Below are 21,479 nucleotides of genomic sequence, written 5' to 3'. Positions count from 1 at the left end.
AAATGAATGTTCAGCATGTCCCTATCTGCTCATTCAAGAGTCATTAAAAAGTCCTTTCATGTTTTTATGACCGCCAAATACTCCAGCAGCCACTCCCTTGTTTTGCTTGCAGCTCTGCTTAAGAAGAACAGATTTGTATTTTTCAAAAAACTAACCAACATATTTGGGTAAATATCTGAATCAGTTTGAATGCATCATGTATATTTGGAAACAGTGAAATTGAATCCTGCTGCATGTGCCGTTTAGAGACATTTTAAAGTATGTTTATGTTTTTTTGGAATGCTATTTTCTTCATCAGGGTGATAAAGCACCTCCTGTCGCTGAGTGCGATGCACAAAATGCCAACTAAGATTTTCTCAGCAGAGACAAATTACATGATAAATGTTGAGGCATATATGGTAATGTTTTATTTTGGAATATCTCAGCTTGTGCTACAGTACTGTGCCAGTCTTGACTCACCCCGCATTTCTTTCTAGTTTGGTTCCAAGGAGCCAGGCTTTCTTCGAATTTTTTAAAAGTGATCTTGAACAATAGTTCTCCAGGTTTTCTGTAGGTCTTTCAAAGTTTTTCTTCAGATGTTGGCTGCTTTTTCACTCAGTTTTAGTCCTGTCCCTGTACCCAAGCATTTTCAGAGATTTATTTATTTTTTTTTTTTTGGTGGGAAATAATCCAGCAAAGACCTGACACAGGACCCGAGAGATGCATCTGGCCTTCCTAAGGAATGAAAACAGGGAGAAAAGGCTGAAGTATGTCAACTTACATAAGAACTGAACTGAAAATCAGTGGCAACAGATCTTATGGAGTGATGAATGCAAATTTGAAATTTTGGGTTCAAATTGTCATCAATATGTATGGAGGAGGTCAGGCGAGAGGTACAACAGTGAGTGTCTGCAACTATCTACTGTATAAAACAAAGTGGAGGCTCTGTCATGGTTTGGGGCTGCATTTCAGCAAGTGGTGTTGGGGATCTTATCAAAATTGATAGAATTATGAACACAGCAGAGTATTGTGAGATTTTGGAACACTCTCCATCTGGAGAGTGTTCCATTGGCACAGGCTTCATTTTTCAGCATGACAATGATCCCAAACACACTGCCAGTGCAGTAAAAGCATACCTGGATAGAAACAATGGAACACTATCAGTCATGGACTGGCCTCCCCAGAGCCTGGACCTCAACATTAGTGAAGAGGTGTGGGATAATCTTGACAAAGAACAGACAAAAAAAGGCAGCCAATATCTAAAGAAGAGGTTTGAATGTCCTTTAAGGTGCCTGGAGAATTATTCCTGAAGGCTAGTCAAAGAAATTAGAAGCTCGAATAAGCTGGCTTTCGTGTGGTTCCTAAAAGTAGAATGGGAGGCAGAGCCTTCAACTTTTAGGCCCCTCTTCTGTGGAACCAGCTCACAGTCTGGATTTAATGATTAGTTATTATTAAACTCTGGCTCTCTTCCACAGTTGTGTCTTTTGTCCTGTCTCCCTCCCCTCACACCCAACTGGTCACGGCAGATGGCTACCCCTTCCTGAGCCTTGTTCAGTCAGAGGTTTCTTCCTGTTAAAAGGGAGTTTTTCCTTCCCACTGTCACCAAGTGCTTGCTTATTAGGGGTTATTTTGATTGTTGGAGTTTCCTTGATGTGACTATTGTAATTTGGTGCTATATAAATAAAATTGAAAATGAAATGAAAAGAGTTTAGGCTGTGCTGAAGCATAAAGGGGATCATACCAAATATTGACTTTCAACCTCACTAGAATTGTACAAACTCTGTTTTTGTCTTATATATACTGTATTTCCATAAGCACGTTTCAATATTTTTCATTTTCCTTAGCAAAATATTAAAAGAAAGAAAAGAAAAATGGGTGACTCAAGATTTTTGCACAGTACTGTATACTTCCATCCTACTGTAACTACTGAGACATAATTATTGAACCCTTTCTCAAAATAAAAACATGTTATAATGCTTCTTGATAAAGAAAATGAGCAGACCTTTTAAATAATAGCGCCTGGAAATCAATTATAGATAATAGGTGGATTAACAATAAGAACATTTATTTCATTTAATATGTGGCATGTGTTTAAGTGTGCAGTGAAAAGTTCAGCCTTTTTACTGGCCAGAGCTAACACAACTTGTGGAGGGCCCTGCTGAGATTAATACATCAGGCGCCTGTCTGGAAGCACTGTGTGTTTGTGTGTGCATGTAATACCATGTGACAGTCATTAGACTTCGGTCAGACCTCCTGCCCACCTGCCTGGAAAAGAAACAACACGAGATCACATAAATCATCTGCTTCACATAGAATACGCCTCACGCAGACACACACCCAAAACAGTGTGTGTGCTGAGTGATTCTGGCCAGAGGCATGGCTGACAGTCTGACACCTCTGATGACTTGAATGGGAGCCCCACCTGACACCAGAATCCCCTTTTCTGCCCAACAGTGTACAGATATTAGTTCCAAGGCCAATGTCACTTGTACACTGAGGGATGACCAAAGGCAGGCACATAAACTGTTGATGTAAACCTCTCTTTCTCAGACACACACAAACACACACGCTCACACAGTCTGAAGATAAGCACACAAAACTGACCTCTATCAAACTCTTGCAGTGTTGCATATTACACATTTGCATAAACACACAGAGTATGGGATTCTATCTGAAACACCAACACCAACATGCACCTGAAGTAAAGTATGCCTTCAAACTCACATGCTACACATATACTGCATACGGTAATATAGATAGTAATCACACAGACATTTACTTGTCACACAAACACAAATCAAACACACTTAAATGTAGTAAAGGACTGTATGTTTTAAAGATATTTTATGACATATATGAGACAGGAGTACTGAAGACCAACTTTTTATTAACCCAACATACCATAGGTTTGTTGAGAAAAAAGCTATTTCTCTGGCTCAGATTTATTTAGTTTAACACAAGGAGATGCTCAATAACACCACAGTTTTACTGTCTGTCTCTGGAGATGTTTGGGAAGGCCTGTTTGAACTGGGTGACTGTGACTAGGGCTGCACGATATTGGAAATTAGTGCGATATGCGATATGGAGGTCTAGTATTGCGATAACGATATTGTCACGATATTTTTTCTTTTTACCTAAAAATGCAATATACATGACCAATAAGAAAAAAAAAATCTATAAAATGTATACCAACAACAAATATGCATTTCAAATGTTGCATTTATTTAACATATAAACAAACATGTTCACATGTTTGTTTTTTTTTCATTTAAATGTTATAGTACATTAGGGCTATATGTCTTGAGAGTAATTTTTTATCTTTAACACTTACCAATTGCCAGATGCAGGCGATGGCCAAAGCACTGCACTCTGAACCAGTTGTTGACCTCAGCAGCCTTCACCACGTTCGCTCCGTTATCTGTTGTGATGGCCACTTGTTTGTGTTCGGGCAAGTTCCAGTTGTTCAAAACATCCCGCAGGGCAGCAGCAATGTTTTCCCCAGTGTGTGTCTCGGGGAAGTATGCTACTTATAGGCAGCGTGTAATGAGCTCAAATTTGCATGTCAAAAAGTGCACGGTAAAACTCGTCTATGGCTCAGTGGTTCGACTGGACCACAAGTCAGTAGTGCTAGCATAAAAATCCACTTCACTGAGCTCTGCCTTCTCATAAGGAGTGGCAGAAGCTAAACTATCATTTATGTTAGTTTGTGAACTTGCCTTTTGTTTGCTTGACTTTACCGGAGTAGGCTGTGGGTTTTTAGATGTTAAATATACGTTGTAAAGTTCCTTGTGGTTGTATTGAAGGAGGTTTGTCGTGTTTCCTCTTGACATAGCCACGATTTTTCGGCATGACTTGCAAAGAACTTGTGTCTGTGACTCGTCCTGTGTGGAAAAACCGTAGTCGTCCCAAATTCCGGAGGTGCAGTGTCTTTTAGGAAAAAGTTGCTCTCTGTTTTCGTCTCGACTCGTCTCTTCAATTCCCGCCATGCTTGTTTTCCTTCTGTGTGCGTACGTGCTCCCTGCACCACTGAGAGCATGTGCTCGCTCTGGCCAATAGCGACGCGGCACCTTCACATTTAAGGTCGCGCGGGATTGGTCAAAGTGCGGACATAAAGAAAGACGTGATTTATACATTAACACTACAAGTCCCCAGGATTTCGACCTCCCCACTGAAGTCCTGAAAGAGGGTCAAAAGACCCTTAGTCCAAACTGACGACTCTGATGGCTCCAATTAGCATCCCTTCAATTGTAAATGTGGCCATTGCCTGAGGAATCAGCAGGGGGGGAGGAGAGCCGAACTCACAAAAGCATTTCACACTTCTGTACCTTCAGGCAGAAGGTAGGAGTGTGAATAGTCCATGTTGGGGGTGGGTGGGATCTTTGATGGAGGCAGCTCTACAGTAGACTCTCCTGTAGGTACTGTAATGCTCTGCAGAGAGGGTTGGGTAGTTTTGAAACATACATGAAGTGTTTTTGGAGAGATGTGACCTTTTGCAGCTGATCCATGATGTTGTGCTGCATTATCCAGGTCATTGTGCCAAATGTACATATAGTTTGCAAAACATCATCATCTTCAGTCTCTGCAATGTATCTTTCCGGTAGTGCAATCTGGTATTTTCTGTTGCCATTATGATCTAAATAGGTCAAAAACAATTGTTTCATAATAAATAGCTTTTCCCAACCACTAACCATGAGTGAAAGAAAAGTTTCTGTGTTATCATTCATATTCTCTTAACATTGGCCAAAATAATCATAATTCTGCAGGGTATGTAAACTTTTGGGAGGCATATATGTCAATTAGAAGAAATGTTTTTACTAATTACAGTATTACAAATGTGACTCAGCTTGTTACATTAACACTGCACATCTTTTGGGAACATAATTACAGTATTCTTGTGCAGATGAGAGACACACCACTCACTTATTTCTCAAATCTCCATGACCAGTTTGGATTGTAAGTCATTGTAAGTGGTGTCTTCAATTAGATTTTTTTGCCAGCCAATTTGTCTCTGAAGCTAAAGGTTTGACAGGAAATGCAACTAGTCAGAATGATAAATCAGATTCCTCCCTGTAGTCTTTAATGTTAGCGAGGCTAATAGCTACTCACAATACCTGTGAATTAAAGCAGCATGTCAATGTCAAGACTTACAGGATAAAGAGCTAAATGGAGCTGGATATAATTACCAAATGCCAAAGATTAAACAGAATGTCATATATCAAATGCACAGAAAGCCACAGAGACACATAAACACACACGACAAGGCTCTTGCACTGATTTGTTATAACAGTGCTACCTATTGTGTTAAATTTATTTGGACAGGCTGATTGGCTACAATCCAATTTGACAGTTCTCCAGAGTCTAAGGCCATTTTTCATGCCACCCATTACAAGTCTGCATCTCATTGATTGGGGGCAGCTATTCACTCAGAGTGACATAAATCAACTCGTGTCCAGTAAAAAAGCTCGGAAGAGACTGCTATCACAGGGTTAAATTCTCTATCTAGCAGCCAGGAGGGCATCTTTTTATTTCAAGCTGATACATTTCTAATTGTGTTTATACCTGTGAAAGTGAAAATTCAAACTTTATATTACATGCTCTTCCTTTTCTTGTATGTGCGCACAGAACTGTGTTTGTGCACATGGAAGTTTAAAGCTCTAAATGTCAGTGGTAATTAAAGAGATCCACTGCTGGTAGGGTGTTGTGTTCCATTTCTGTCAGATTTTGAAAGGTGAGTGTGTGTGTCTGTGTGTGTTTCTGTGTGTGTATTGGATTCAGTGTCACAGCTGTTCACAAAATATAACTACTATAAATTTCAATTCTATCTATGCTCACACAAATGTAGTTATAATGAGTTGTGACTGTTTATGAGGAGCAATGTGAGGAGCAAGTGTTAGATGGATGAACTGATTTCCATTCTGCTCTCTAGAAACGAGCCAAATATGCTGCTGAGTATAAAGGGAATTAAAAGCAGGGAGCATTTATTTTAAGCAGAGTTATTTATAGCCTTCTGCCATCTTGTTTGAAGTGAAATGCTCAGAAGCCTGAAAAAAAAAAACAAAAAAAAACCACAATGGTACTATTGAACATGTTAAGATGCATGGAAAGCTTTGTCCTTTCAGAGCTTGTGTGTGGAGAGGTGAGAAGTGAGGTTGGGGCTCAAAATGAGAAAGGGAGGAAGGGGCATGTGTGAGTTAGCCTCAAGGGTTTTGATCTCTCTCTTCACTAAATGGAGAGAAGTCCATCAGCAACAGATACCCCTTCAATTATTCAAGAGGTTAGCATGAAAAATAAATAGCTGCTTCCTGAAGTGAGAGGTGTGGCACTGCTCTGGTTTCTGAGTGTTTCAGGTTATTGTATGCTCACACAGAGGTTAGATTGGTCAACTGCTTCCAGTCCAGAGTTTTTGTGGATCACTTAGTTGAGACCGCAGTTGCTGGACTGCTGGCTTAGCCTCATTAACACTAATAAACTCCACAACTTTTTTGACATGTATTGCAAACAAGATGCATTTAGATTGCAATAGCACAAAATAAAAACATAAAAATACAATAACCCACATTCAGTCAGTATTTATTGGTTAAAAGTTGTCTTAAAGTTGCTATAGTTTCTGATAGCTCCTTAGCATTACAGTTTCAGTATTGCTCATAGTCACCCATCAAAGCTAAAGGTAATGTTAGCCACATCAGCTGTGCAAAGTGGCTAACATGTGGCTAACTGAGGATTTTCCAAAAGTTGGAAAAGCTGGGACATTATGAAAAATACACAATAATAATATGAGGCTACTTGGTCTTTAGTTCCAAAGGTGCCTGTGTTGCACAAAGTTTTTGTTTGATCTTGCAGCCATCAGCAAAAAACAAACTTTAGCAAACATTGTTTAATAGAAACATCACTAGCAAGGAATTGATAATAGGCTACAAAGCTGATTCTCATTCTTTGTTTGTGAACAAATTTGGTTTCAGTGCTTACTGGTGAAAAAGAATGCCCTTGGGTGCCAGGGTGGCTCAGCGGTTGAGCGGGCGACCACATATGCCATGTGGCGGTGCAGACGGCACAGGTTTGAGTCCCGACCTAGTAGCCATTTGCTGCATGTCTTCCCCCATCTCTTCTCCCGCTTTCCTGTCTCTCTCCACTGCAAAACACTATCAAATAAAGCCGCAATAACACCCCCCCCCCCCAAAAAAGCTCCACAAAGTTACAAGTTTAGGCTTTGTAAGTTTGTGTCGCTTTTATATATATAAAAAGGAAAAAAGGAAAGACTAAAAATAGAATGGGCTCTTTAATATTACAGTCACACTAGGTAAACAGTGGTTGTAGACCATCCCCAAACTTATTATGACTGAGTACAATGAACTTGGCTATGAACGTTGCCTTTGACATGGTTGCATCAAAGATGGAGACCAGGTCTGCAACCACTTGCAGTGACTTGCTGTCTTCAAAATGCCTTTAGTGCATCAAAACAGCAATAAAATGGCAATAAGATGGAGTCAGTCTGCGATAAGTTGAATGCTAAGTAGATGAATGGGATGAAGGTGGTCGGCCAAGTTGTCCATCCATTCTCTTCCATCCATCCATCCATCCATCCATCCATCCATCCATCCATCCATCCATCCATCCATCCTCTTCTGCTTATCCAATTCAGGGTCACGAGGGGGCTAGAGCCTATACCAGCTACCATAGGATGAGAGGCCGGGTATACCCTGGACAGGTCGCTAATCTGTCACAGGCCCAACACATAGAGACAGACAAACCATTTACGCTCACATTCATGCCTATCGGCAGTTTAGAATCGCAATTAACCTAACCCCACTAGGTGTATGTCTTTGGACTGTGGGAAGATGCCAGAGTACCCAGAGAGAACCCACACCAGTGTTAATTTTGACAGCAAATTTTGATTTAGTTTTAGTCATAGTCTTTTGACGAAAATCCAATTTAGTTTTAGTCATAATTTAGTCATCTGAATAGTTTTAGTTTTAGTCTAGTTTTAGTCGCCAAATTATCGTAAGAATATAGTCCACTAAATCTACAGTCGATTTAGTCAACTAAAATACAAAGGGTGTAAAATGTAAATGGTTTTTCTTCAGTTCCCTTGAATTAGTCATTATACACACTTACACAAAATTAAACATTTATTAAAAGTTATGGAATATTATTAATAATATTAACATTAGCGTTTCACCTGCTTCCCACCTTACTGAGATAATACGAGCGTTTTACAGCAGGACACCCTCTGAAAGGTACAGGGCAGTGTTCAGGATTAGGAAAGGCTAATCCACTGCAGTGTGGTGATTTTCTCTAAACACAAACGCTGAACTGGGAAAAACACTTACCCTGCATGACATTAAAATGCTTACCTTTACATGGAGATCTGGGTGACTGGTTTGCAGATGTCATTTAAGATTTGTCGTGTTTTTACCCGAGATAGTCACCCCACATGGTTTACACGTCATTTTGTTTGTCACAAAGTCAAATGACAAATGTGTCCATACATCGGCTCTTCTTTCTCCCACTGACATTGTTTACATAACTTAGTTCTATCAGTAATGAAGACAAATCACAGGCTAGTTTGGTCTTCCAGGGTGTCATGGCCGGGGAGGAAACAGGCGAGGAATGGCTGACACGAAGGACTCCAGAAGTCAGCGTAACTTAAAAGGGATTTATTTTAGCAGGGGAAAAATAAATACAAAAATCTTGGAAGGGAGACGACGGGCAAACACAGGGAACACACGGGCACACAACATCAACGACGCGACAGAGAACAAATGAAAACTGAGGGCTTAAATACACAATGGGTAATCAGGGCAAGAGGAAACAGCAGGGAACAACAGGTGAGGCAAATGAAACTAATTACACAGGGGAAGCAAAGCTAAACACAAAGCACAAGGAAATCACATTGGCAAAATAAAACAGGAAGTGAAAAACCAAGGAACACGCAGACAAGTCACAACACTGGGAACATGACAAACATACAGGGAGGACAAACTCAGGAAATAAATTAACACAAAACGCTGGGCCAACGGCCCAGGACATGACAGTACCCCCCCCTCAAAGGCCGGCTCCCGACGGCCAAAACCAGAAACAAAACCAGACAAGGGCGGGAGGCGGGGGACCAGGAGGGAGGGCCCGAAACAAAAACAAAGACAGGGAGCAAAACAGAAATCACAGGGCGTGAACAAAACAAATCAAACCCGGACAGGAAGAAAACAAAAACACAGGACCAGAACAAAACGCGACGGCACAAGGCCGGAGAGCTCCAATGTCCAAAACAGGGGGCCGAAACAAGGAACAGTCCAGGAGCTATGACAAAACAAAAAACAGCAGGGGAAAAAACAGTCCACAGTTCAGGGGAGTCAGTGGGAAATCCAAAAACAAAAAACACACAGTTCAGGAGGCCGCAGAGGCCAAGGGGCCACAAAGCAAAATCCCGACGAGGGAGGCCGACCGCGCTCCCAGCGGCGGCGGCGACGAGGACGAGAAGGAATCACTGGAGGCCGACCGCGCTCCCAGCGGCGGCGGCGACGAGGACGAGAAGGAATCACTGGAGGCCGACCGCGCTCCCAGCGGCGGCGGCGACGAGGACGAGAAGGAATCACTGGAGGCCGACCGCGCTCCCAGCGGCGGCGGCGACGAGGACGAGAAGGAATCACTGGAGGCCGACCGCGCTCCCAGCGGCGGCGGCGATGGGGAGCAGGCACCGGAGGCCGACCGCGCTCCCAGCAGCGGCGGCGGCGACGGGGAGCAGGCACCGGAGGCCGACCGCGCTCCCAGCGGCGGCGGCGGAGACGAGGAGCAGCCCCTGGAGGCCGACCGTGCTTCCAGCGGCGGCGGCGGAGACGAGGAGAAGACACTGGAGGCCGACCGCGCGGCATGCGGCGGCGACGGAGACGAGGAGAAGACACTGGAGGCCGACCGCGCTCCCAGCGGCGGCGGCGGAGACGACGAAGACACACCAGAGCCGCAACATGCCCGGACTCCCCTGAGCCCAGGGCGGTCAAGGACACAGGAAACTCGGAAGGTCCGAACCGAGCGGGACCCCCTGGCGGCTCGGACTGAGCGGAACACTCCGAAGACTCCGGCGGCTCGGACTGAGCGGAACACTCCGAAGACTCCGGCGGCTCGGACTGAGCGGAACACTCCGAAGACTCCGGCGGCTCGGACTGAGCGGGACCCCCTGGCGGCTCGGACTGAGCGGGACCCCCTGGCGGCTCGGACTGAGCAGGACACTCCGAAGACTCCGGAGGCTCGGACTGAGCGGGACCCCCTGGCGGCTCGGACTGAGCGGAACACTCCGAAGACTCGGACTGAGCGGGACCCCCTGGCGGCTCGGACTGAGCGGGACCCCCTGGCGGCTCGGACTGAGCGGAACACTCTGAGGACTCTGGCGGCTCGGACTGAGCAGGACTCTCCGGCGCGGAGCGCTCGGACTGAGCGGAACCCCCTGGCTCGGACTGAGCGGAGACCCCCATCGGCTCGGACTGAGCGGGACCCTCTGGCGCGGAGCGCTCGGACTGAGCGGAGACCCCCATCGGCTCGGACTGAGCGGAGACCCCCATCGGCTCGGACTGAGCGGGACCCTCTGGCGCGGAGCGCTCGGACTGAGCGGAGACCCCCATCGGCTCGGACTGAGCGGGACCCCCTGGCTCGGACTGAGCGGAGACCCCCCGCGGCTCGGACTGAGCGGAACTCCCTGGCTGCATTGCAGGGCACGCAGCCGTCTCCTCCGACGACTGGGGCTGCTTTGCAGATAGATCGGGTGAGTCAGATGGTGAGGATGAGGGTGACAGGAGAGCTGACTGAGGGCGAGCTAGTGCTACACTAGCGAACTGCGTGGAAGCAGACTGAGACTGGGAGGTGGCTGGAGCTACAGCAGACTGAGGACGAGGGAGAGCGGCTGGCTGAGAGCTAGGGAAATCAGGCTGCGTGGAAACTGACCGAGAGCTAGGGAAATCAGGCTGCGTGGAAACTGACCGAGAGCTAGGGAAATCAGGCTGCGTGGAAACTGACCGAGAGCTAGGGAAATCAGGCTGCGTGGAAACTGACCGAGAGCTAGGGAGATCAGGCTGCGTGGAAACTGACCGAGAGCTAGGGAGATCTGGCTGCGTGGAAACAGACCGAGAGCTAGGGAGATCTGGCTGCGTGGAAACAGACCGAGAGCTAGCTAACACTGGGGCCTGAGAGGGAGCTGACACAACTGGAGCTACAGAAGGAGCAGGAGCTGAGGGAACTGGGACCAAAACCGAAGGAACTAAGACAGGGGCTGAGGGAACTGACTGAGAGGGCACTGAAACAGCTGACACTGGGGACCGAGGAAGAGTTACTGGAGCTAGAGCTGACTGAGGGCGAGGGAGAGCGACTGGAGCTAGAGCTGACTGAGGGCGAGGGAGAGCTGCTGGCTGCGTGGGAGCAGACTGAGGGAGAGCCGACTGCGTGGAGACTGACTGAGAGCTAGAGAGAGCTGACTGCGTGGAGACAGACTGAAGAGGCACTGTGGACGACACTGAAAACTGCTGTGAAGGCTTGGACCTGGCTGCCCCCACCCGCGGAACAGGAGCGGGCGCAGAGGTCAGCCCGTCCGTGGCTGCCTCCCCCCGCGGAACAGGAACGGGCGCAGAGGTCAGCCCGTCCGTGGCTGCCTCCCCCCGCGAAACAGGTACGGGCGCAGAGGACAGCCCGTCCGTGGCTGCCTCCCCCCGCGAAACAGGTACGGGCGCAGAGGACAGCCCGTCCGTGGCTGCCTCCCCCCGCGAAACAGGTACGGGCGCAGAGGTCAGCCCGTCCGTGGCTGCCTCCCCCCGCGAAACAGGTACGGGTGCAGAGGACAGCCCGTCCGTGGCTGCCTCCCCCCGCGAAACAGGTACGGGTGCAGAGGACAGCCCGTCCGTGGCTGCCTCCCCCCGCGAAACAGGTACGGGTGCAGAGGACAGCCCGTCCGTGGCTGCCTCCCCCCGCGAAACAGGTACGGGTGCAGAGGACAGCCCGTCCGTGGCTGCCTCCCCCCGCGAAACAGGTACGGGTGCAGAGGACTTCACAGAGGCTGGCGGAACCTGGGGCTCCTGGAGACGAGCTGGCATCACAGCAGACAGGGGCGAGCGCGACCGGGGGGGAGCGTGACGATGCCGGGTGCGCTGCTTCCTCCGCTTTCTGTTGGAGTGGGAAAAAGTCTCATCACTTGCCGCAATAATATCGAGCCCGGTGGTACTCACGGAGGTGGTGGCCTGTGCGTGAAGCGGTGACAATGTCCGCGGCGTTATACCGCTCGGGTCTTGGGGAGAGGTGAGTGGAATGGAAGATGGCAGGGCCGGAGAGCAAGGCAGTGCCGGTGGCGACGAGGGGCCATGGAGAGGAGGAGACGAGGATAAGCCGTCTGGCTGCAGGAGAGGTGCATTAGTGATGGCTTGAAGAAAACAATTTGAGTCCCTGCCCTGGACTGGGCGGCCAATATTGTGCAGTTCATATTGTAGGTTCTTTCGGAGCATGATTATTGAATGGGCAAGTGAAGCGGTGTCAGGATGGGTGAGGAGCCAGGTGGAGGACGAAATAAGTCCACAACAGAAAGCTAATTGTATTAACCGGTGGTGACTGGTGGGGGCCTGAACAATTTTCTCGGAGAAATCCTTGAGCTCCAGGATCTTCTCTTCTTGCTCAGAGAGGGTCCTTATATCTGCGGGGTCCATAGTTTGGTCGCGTCGTTCTGTCATGGCCGGGGAGGAAATGGACGAGGAATGGCTGACACGAAGGACTCCAGAAGTCAGCGTAACTTAAAAGGGATTTATTTTAGCAGGGGAAAAATAAATACAAAAATCTTGGAAGGGAGACGACGGGCAAACACAGGGAACACACGGGCACACAACATCAACGACGCGACAGAGAACAAATGAAAACTGAGGGCTTAAATACACAATGGGTAATCAGGGCAAGAGGAAACAGCAGGGAACAACAGGTGAGGCAAATGAAACTAATTACACAGGGGAAGCAAAGCTAAACACAAAGCACAAGGAAATCACATTGGCAAAATAAAACAGGAAGTGAAAAACCAAGGAACACGCAGACAAGTCACAACACTGGGAACATGACAAACATACAGGGAGGACAAACTCAGGAAATAAATTAACACAAAACGCTGGGCCAACGGCCCAGGACATGACACAGGGTTTAGAGCAAATTTGTGTAACTGTGCGTTTGATTGGATGTTTTCCTAACTTGTCCCGCCCTGTCACAAAATTAAATCAGTTCTGATTGGATGTTTTCCTAACTTGTCCCGCCCTGTCACAAAATTAAATCAGTTCTGATTGGATATCGTCCCCGCCAAGCATTTTCATCTTGTTTTCATTCGTTGACTGAAGTGTCAATTAATTTCGTCATCGTTTTTATCCTTTTAAGTAGTTTTTATTTAGTTATCGTCTCATTTTTATCATGAAAAAAAGGGTTGTTCACGAAAACTATAACAAAAATATCTCGTCAACGAAATTAACACTGACCCGCACAGACATGGGGACAACATGCAAACTCCACACAGAAAGGTCCTTCTAGATGGTGGATTCAAGCCAAGGACCTTCTTGCTGTGAGGCAATGGTGCTAACCACACTTAAAGACATTCCTTCAGTTATACCATGTACATAAAAGATGATCAGCAGACCTAAGATAACCAGACCCAATACTTACATTGTTCATTGCAAACAAAGAAACTAACTAAGTGATCAAAACTTTGAGTGTGACAGTATGTTACACAGTACAGTTGGACTGTCATATAATATCCCAAAACCTTACTAAATGATATAGTTTGGCAAAATGAAAACTGAAACTTCAGGAAAACCTGCCACCAATGTAATGGTGGCAGGGGGTGGGGGTTGTTTTTCGGGAGTTGGGCTTGGCCCCTTAGGTTCAGCGAAAGGAACTCTTAATGCTTCATTATAACAAGACATTTTGGACAATTTCATGCTCCGAACTTTGTGGGAACAGTTTGGGGATAGCCCCTTCCTGTTCCAACATGACTGCGCACCAGTGCACAAAGCAAGAACCATAAAGACATGGATGAGCAAGTTTGGTGTGGAATAACTTGACTGACTTGCACAGTGTCCTGACCTCAACCTGACAGAACACCTTTGGGATGAATTAGAGTGGAGACTGTGGTGCCGTTTACATGAGACCGTTTTCATTTTGAAACTGCGTCATTTTGATGCATTTCGGCCTTGTGTTTACAAGACAACGGTGTTGTTTTGATGCATTTCGCCCTTCTGTTTACACGACAACGGAGTGAAAACGATGTGTTTCGGAAACAGGGTCCAGAGTGGAGCGTTTCAGAAATGCACCGGCTTGCGTTCTCGTGTAAACACTTGAAACCGGGGTGATTTGAAAACGCTCGACTCGCACATGCGCACTATGGTTGCGACGGCCACAGTTTTGCGCGCACGTGCAAATTGATAAACAGTACTCGCGGATTCACGAGTGCTTCTTATGCTTCTCTTGTGTTTTTACCGTTTTGTAATTCAGTGTTGTGTGCACCAGCGATCCAACCTCATCGTCAGTCCACACAAAACCTCTCATATTGGCCGTTTTGTAAGTAATGAACAATTTGCCGCACTACCTACACTGTGTCACTCCATGCATGCGCGTCTTGCATAAAGAAACTTTGCAAAGAGAAAACCAACGCCAACTTGTGGCCTGGCATGGGAACTACATCGTTTTCATCGTTTCACATGTCATCATGTAAACGCGGATCGTTTCTGAAACGCTATCGTGTAAACGAAAGGCTGAAACGCATCAAAACGACACCGTTTCCAGTGAAAACGGCTTTGTGTAAACGGGGCCTGTGAGTCAGGCCTTCTCGTCCAACATCAATGTCTGATCTCACAAATGAATAACCTCCTGGAAGAAGGTTCAGAAATTCCCATGAACACACCCCCAAACCTGTGGAAAGTCTTTCAAGAAGAGTTGAAGCTGTTATAGCTGCAAGGGTGGGCCAACATCATATTAAACTCTATGGATTAAAAATGGGACGTCACTCAAGTTCATATGCATGTGAAGGCAAACAAGCAAATACTTTTGGCAACATAGTGTATTTCAGAGAAATCAAACTTATGCAATTTGCCATTTGTTTATCTTAAAATTGGCTGACAATTTTTCACTTCTTTTTTTGTTTTTTTGTTTTTTTACAGCTACAAAACTTATTTGCAGTGTTGAAGACTGTCCAGTTCGTACTGTCCTGGCTCTTCTTTCTACTGTTTTATGATGAATACATGTAGGCTACAATGTATCAATCTGGACCGTCATTGTCTGTTTTCAAAAGGGTTTAGCTCTTCCACTTGTTTCATGTGACAGTGTGAATCTATGAGGGTAGTTCTCTGAACAATACAAGCTTGTCACATAGTCAGTCAACTCACTTCTATGACTGGAGGCCAGCCAGCTGTCCCCGATGTTATGTCACTTTGTCCTCATGTGATTGCCATTTGGCATTAGCCGACTTTTTGTCTTTGTCTGCCTGTAGTGCTTGTTACTTTGCCTTTCTTCTCCTGTCTGTGTAATTTGTGCCACTCTTTGTGCCACTGTCTCATTTTTCTCTTCACAATGATTGGTCTTAAAAGAAAAGAAAAGGTGGACTAAGTAGTATCTAATATTAGCTCCCTCTCTTTTTCCTTCTCTCCAGGTGGTCCATCACGTTGGTCCTCCCCTCCATGTGACTGCTGCTGCAAGAACCACAAAGGTGACGGCGAGGGTGAGAGTGGCACCTCCTTCAATGAGCTCTCCACCTCCAGCTCTGAGAGCCAGTCAGAGGCCAGCTCTCCCCAGGGAACAGTCATCTGTGGCCCAGTAAGTCGCCAGTCACACCCCCATGCCAATGTCCAAACCCTGGACAGGCCGCTGAAGAAGGGCCCTGTTGCCATGCTCCAGCAGTCTGAACAACGACGTAAGAGTGACTTGCTGCGCACTCTTACAGCCAGTTCCCGTGACACCAGCAGCTGCAAGAAAAGGCCTGCAAAAGAGAAGCTCACAGTTGAGGAGGAGCTGGAAAAGTGCATTCAAGACTTCCGCAAGATTAAGATACCAGAGAGGTTTCCTGAGAGGAAGTACATGTGGCAGGCTGACCTGCTGAGAAAGTATCGCCTCTGAGCCAGGAAACAGCACAGTGGGAGCAAGCACATTAGGCCAAGGATCAGTTTAAGTGTTTTTTGATTATAAATTTTGCAACAAAGGGAAGAGAAAACTAAACTTATTTAAATCAAGTTTCTGAAAGAAACTTACATTTTATGCCAGTGGGGTGAAAGTCTGCACAGAAGATAGAAAGAATCATAAAAAAAAACAAACTATTCTATTATTGACGTATGTATGGTTGTAGGCTTTGTATGTGTGTATGTAGTTTAGGCCTACTGTATGTACTCTAGGTGTGATGTAACTTACTGAATGCCTTCAGACCTTTGAATAATTTCTCCCAGAGGACCAATACAAGTGGATAAAGACAATATCCATGAAATGATCAACCACCAGAAGGCTTGCTGATGGCTGCACTTTGGGCTATCGATGGCTGCTGGACTGCACATGCTGTAATCAGTCATCTTTTCACTGAAAAACCATCACAAAAGCCACACTTTTAGTCAAAGCATTTAAGCACTGGTTTAGTACATGACTGTATGTGTTTATGTGAGTGCGTGTGTTTTGTCTGTTTGCACCCAGGTGGCCTAGAGGTCACAGAAATCCACATTGGGAGCCATTAATAATTCATGCTGTTCCAACAGTGCTCTCACTATAAATGAACCCATAGATGTCTGTTGACAGGATGGCATAAATAGGTGGGTTGATTGCTTTATGCAACAATTGGAGACGTCTGAGGCAGGACTAGGTTCAGTTATATCAGCAATTCATTTTTGCGTAGGTTTTTGCTGTGTTGGTTAGATATAGAGCAGTACCCAGGTTACTATCTGAAGGGGAAGCAGAAGAGCGGTCGGTCAATGCACCTGAGGGTCAACGAAGTTCAATAAAAATATAGCACACGCATACGCATGCTTTCTCATCTACTGAAAATCATAGTCATTTTTTATCATAATTACATTCCAAAATGAGCAAGGCACTCAAACTTTTCTTCACATACTAACGCAAAGAGCAATCAAGCATTCGGTTGGTATGCTATGCCTAATATGACACAATAAATACAGACAGAATGAAACAGGATTGCTGTATTTGCTAACCCTGTCAACACAGACAGATGCTTTCTGCACTGACTGTTGACAAGCTAATCAATAGTTATTGATGATAGAGTTTGTTGATAGAGCTGATGGATGTGGTTCTTGTTTAAAATTACTAATGAAGCTCCTGGGTTACTGACAAAGACAAGCTGCTCTTCTGTTCAGTGAAAATTAGTCATTATTAATGTATTCATTTACCTACTCCTGGCTCTGGCAGGATCTGCGGGATGTATTGCAACATGGCTACAAAGACAGTCAACTGCTGTATTATGAGAGCACAATTTAACAACAAAAGTCGATTTACCCAGGAAGTTGTTATTCATTCGAAGTGCTTGCTGGATAAAAGAAAAAAGTTACTGTCAGAGTCATACACAAATTATTTTAGGGTACAAAATTAATTATTGATAGCAATGGCAAGACCACACAAACACTCACTGATGGTGCAGTTATAAGGATTTTTTCTTTAGATTGAATATGGCTAACTTTTAAAGATGCTGTTTACATTTTCATTGCCAGATTAGTTCATTATTATTATTACAATATTGATTGTAAATGTAAAAGTAGAATAACTTTACATCATTGTTTTTGAAGAGATGTATTAAAAGTGGCGTAGACAGAGATGCTTACACATGAATGAAAAGGGTTCTGATTATTAGACAAATTTGTTAAGACGCATATTTTCCTTCATGAGGAAGTAGCCGATAAATTGGTAAATGTGTATGTTGGTCAAGGCATCCAAAAAAAAAAAAAAAATTAAATTTAAAAAAATCAGTTTAGCTGTGATTAAAGCTATAGTTTGCATTAGAAAGCTGTAAATACTGAATTTATTTATATTGTTGAAATTTTAGATTGACATTTGTTGTAAAAAAAAAAATATTAAAACCAAGGAGATAGTTGAAAGAATGATCTTAGAGAAACTTGGCTGAACTTTTGTTATTAAAGTTTATGAAAGTGCAGAGGAGTGCGATCTATAAACAATCACAGCTTTTTGCAAAGCAAAATTCAAAGCACACACAAATAAGAAGAAAATATGCAGAATATATACTTATCAAAGATCAGTTAATTTAAAGCTACCCTGATATATTAATAAGAAGGATAATTTAAAGTGTTTTATTATACTTATTTTTCTATCAAATGCCCTTTAATTTAATACACTGTCAAAAGCACTTATTTTGCCCATATAATGTATTTCCTTTGAGAGATGTTAATTGGCAGTATGAGTGCCAGGTATAGTCATGCCCATATGTCTGCTAAAGCTCATTATAGTATACAGTAAGTGGTTGTTATAGGTGCTAGAAAAAAAACCATCATTCTCCTCATGTCAATACAAGGAATATAATTTATTTTTCTACATTACTTCATTTTAAAGTCATTGATCTTATTAGTTGAAGTTGAAATATGTTAATTCAGGCTACATATCATGTGTAAATAAACACCATAAATCATAACTAACCAGAACAATGTATTATGCTCTCTGTATATAACATGCAAATCCATGAGGCATTGCTGCTACTCTGTTCTTAATGTGCAGTAGACTGACACTGATGTAATACAGTCATTATTGTTTTATCATTTAGTGTTGGGCCATCAGGGATTCGGGAAAATATAATATACACCTATAAGAGATCACATATTTACAACTTCAACAAATGATATGTCCATTTTTTTTTCCTGACAACAGTGTCATAAATGGACTTCTAGCACATTCATCTGTGTCACAGACAGTCACTGGTGACTATGATGCTGATTTGCAATCAATCTTGAAATGTATGAAGTGAAAAACAACTGAAAAACAAAGATGCTAGTTTGTTTAATTGTAATTGTGAAGCTTTTGTTAGAATACAATCGAGTGTTAGAATAGTCACATTTTTACTGTTTTGGCTGTGTACTCAATTTGAAATGAAGCAGTGACTATAAAAGTACTGGCTTTCAACTTTTAATAGCCTTTGAGGGTGTTCATATACATTTATCTATTTCAGATGAACGGTCTGTTAATCCTCTTTAGCGGATATCGGATAATGCAGTAGGCCATTAATTCTAAATGGCTCCAACAATGAAAGACAGGATTTTCTCTTTTTTTTGTTCTTGAGTTGTCATTTGTCCCAAGTAAAACTGGTGACTTTTTCCTGCAGAATATACAGACTGATGACCATAAGAAACTACTGCAGTACAAAAAACAGTCAGCAACTATCTGGCAACTGCTGGTTCCACTTAAAAAATGTGTTAAAGATTTTTGAGTGGTATCTGGAGGTTGGTGGCAGTTGCTATGAAACCCACTGCTAAAGGTTCAGTCATAAAGGCCTACAGATTTTTCAATAACACCCTGATAAGCACAAGTTGTTAGGGAAAAATGTGTATTCCCCAACTGTTGGGGGTGAGGTATATGATGCTACACCGAAAACCTTCTCGCACTTGCTTTGATCACTAGCAAATTGCCGCAGTTGCCTGTAGTTTGCATGGAAGTCACCTACTTGTTTACAGACACTCACCAACTAATCTCAGAGTGCTAGTAAAACTGCGAAAAGTGCAACACAAACTGGAAATGCAGACTGTTTGCCTTCAAAATAAAAGTTGCACCTTTTGAAATGTGTTGGCAGCAGCAATGAGGCATAACTTGTACGTTATTTGAACATTCTCTGTTTCCCATATGCGCTCAGCTAGTAGTTAGCAAGCGTTTGCTGAGAAGTTGGCATCTTCTCTGTAAACTAAGGGCAACCTCTAAGATTTGATGAGAGACCAAAGCAATTAGAACATTCTCTTTGCGACTGATTTCACCTATCGACAGCCAGCAACCTCCAGGAACCACTTGCCAACAGGTTGCGGTCTTTAGGACTGTATGACTGGTGCCATTAAGGGCTTAATTTGGCAGCTTGACTTCCTTTTCTAGTCCTAGTTTTTAGAACTGGAGAAGGCTTTTGGATGAGAGGTGAAGTGTCTTCAAGAATCTAGAAAAGAAGTCCAGTTGCCTTAAACTAAAGCCCTTAATTCTACTGCAGTACAGGCCTGGTAAGCCTTAATTTAAATCTGGCCAAACTACCCTTAAAGATCATCTTTTTGGGGGGCAGCACAGCATGGCTTTCAAAACTCGTTCTAACCACTAGTTTTAATTGTTAAAACTCCTTGCTGTCTGATCCCACGGGGACAAAGTGCAAAATTCCAATGAATGTTGAAAAATGGTGAGCATAGTTCTGAGCATACTTGGGGCTTCAACACTGTGAGCTCTTCCACTGAAGACTGCCATTTGGTCTTTGATCAAAGGCACCGATGTTGGTCCGTTGTGAAATCACAGAAGCACACATTGCAAGTGGTCAAACTGGCGAGTCTGGAGTGATCTAAAACTAGCACTCAGGCTGGAACTGGTCCAAAGGTGAACCTTAAAAGTGAAATAAACCAAATTTAAATTGGGTTTAGTAGCTTTTGATTTTTATGTGTTGGGTTGTAAAACTTTATGATTGCGCCTCAAATTTCTGATAGTGTCATTTTAAGTGGATGTAAACACCCAGAAGATGAAGCTGAGGATCATAACTTTATCACCACAGCTTCTTGTCATAGTTTGGCTCATGCCAGGCGAGTACAAAGACAATTCACAGAATACACAGGTGACTGAATTTATTTATAAATTTTTGTTTTTTATTTATAAAGTTTGCTTGGTGTGAACTAAAGGTACATGAATACATACAAGCAGGACCGTAGTTTTGCCTTTTGCTGATTTTTAGAGCGGCAAACATACTTCAGGCTGATTGATATTTAACCCATAAATCGGGTGTTTTTAGTTGCTGGTACAATTATCATCTAACTAAAACCCAAGAGCAAACATGAGTCAAATGTAAGTAAGGTGAGGTGTGGAGGTCTGGCTTTGAATTTTTTGCATATTTTTTGAAATTGCTTTAATATCTGCAATAATTTGTGTTGTGCTGTTCATATTCAAATATGAGAAAAAGGTTGACTTTATGGATTTTATTTGCTTGTTTCTATCTGCCTATTTTTTTTCTTTCTTACTAAGAGGTTCAACAACAAGGTCAACTTTCACTAAAATCTTAGAGCATTTTCAAGCACAGATGTTCATAAGCTGCGATAGAAATGCTGCTGAACAGACAGAGGGAGATACATACCAAGACACCTGGTGGCCTTCTAGAGTAGACTAAAGATGTTGTTGCACAAGTTACAAAAAATATAATTTAATACAGAAAAACACTCAAGAAAGTATTTTAAATGAAAGAAAGTTAATTAACTTACATGTACAACACAGTCACAAATAAGGTCTGTCTTTATTCTAGCATTTCTTGTTATTGTAGAGTCATATGGTCAGTTTTCATCTTCACAGCA

The 21,479-nt window shown here is 43.8% G+C and overlaps 1 protein-coding gene across 1 annotated transcript in view; it reads left to right on the top strand.

Annotated features, from left to right (window-relative positions):
- The window catches only part of kctd16b (potassium channel tetramerization domain containing 16b), a 108,658-nt gene extending 92,575 nt beyond the window's left edge, over positions 1-16,083 (top strand). Inside the window, exon 2 of the mRNA XM_030746890.1 lies at positions 15,620-16,083. Within this exon, the coding sequence (XP_030602750.1) occupies positions 15,620-16,083 (464 nt within the window). The remainder of the gene's footprint in view (positions 1-15,619) is intronic.
- Positions 16,084-21,479: the final 5,396 nt, after the last annotated feature.

This window comes from Archocentrus centrarchus, chromosome 14 (assembly GCF_007364275.1).
Source record: "Archocentrus centrarchus isolate MPI-CPG fArcCen1 chromosome 14, fArcCen1, whole genome shotgun sequence".
NCBI lineage: Eukaryota > Metazoa > Chordata > Actinopteri > Cichliformes > Cichlidae > Archocentrus > Archocentrus centrarchus.
The sequence above is the reverse complement of the archived record's forward strand: the minus strand, read 5'-3'. Positions and strand labels throughout refer to the sequence as shown.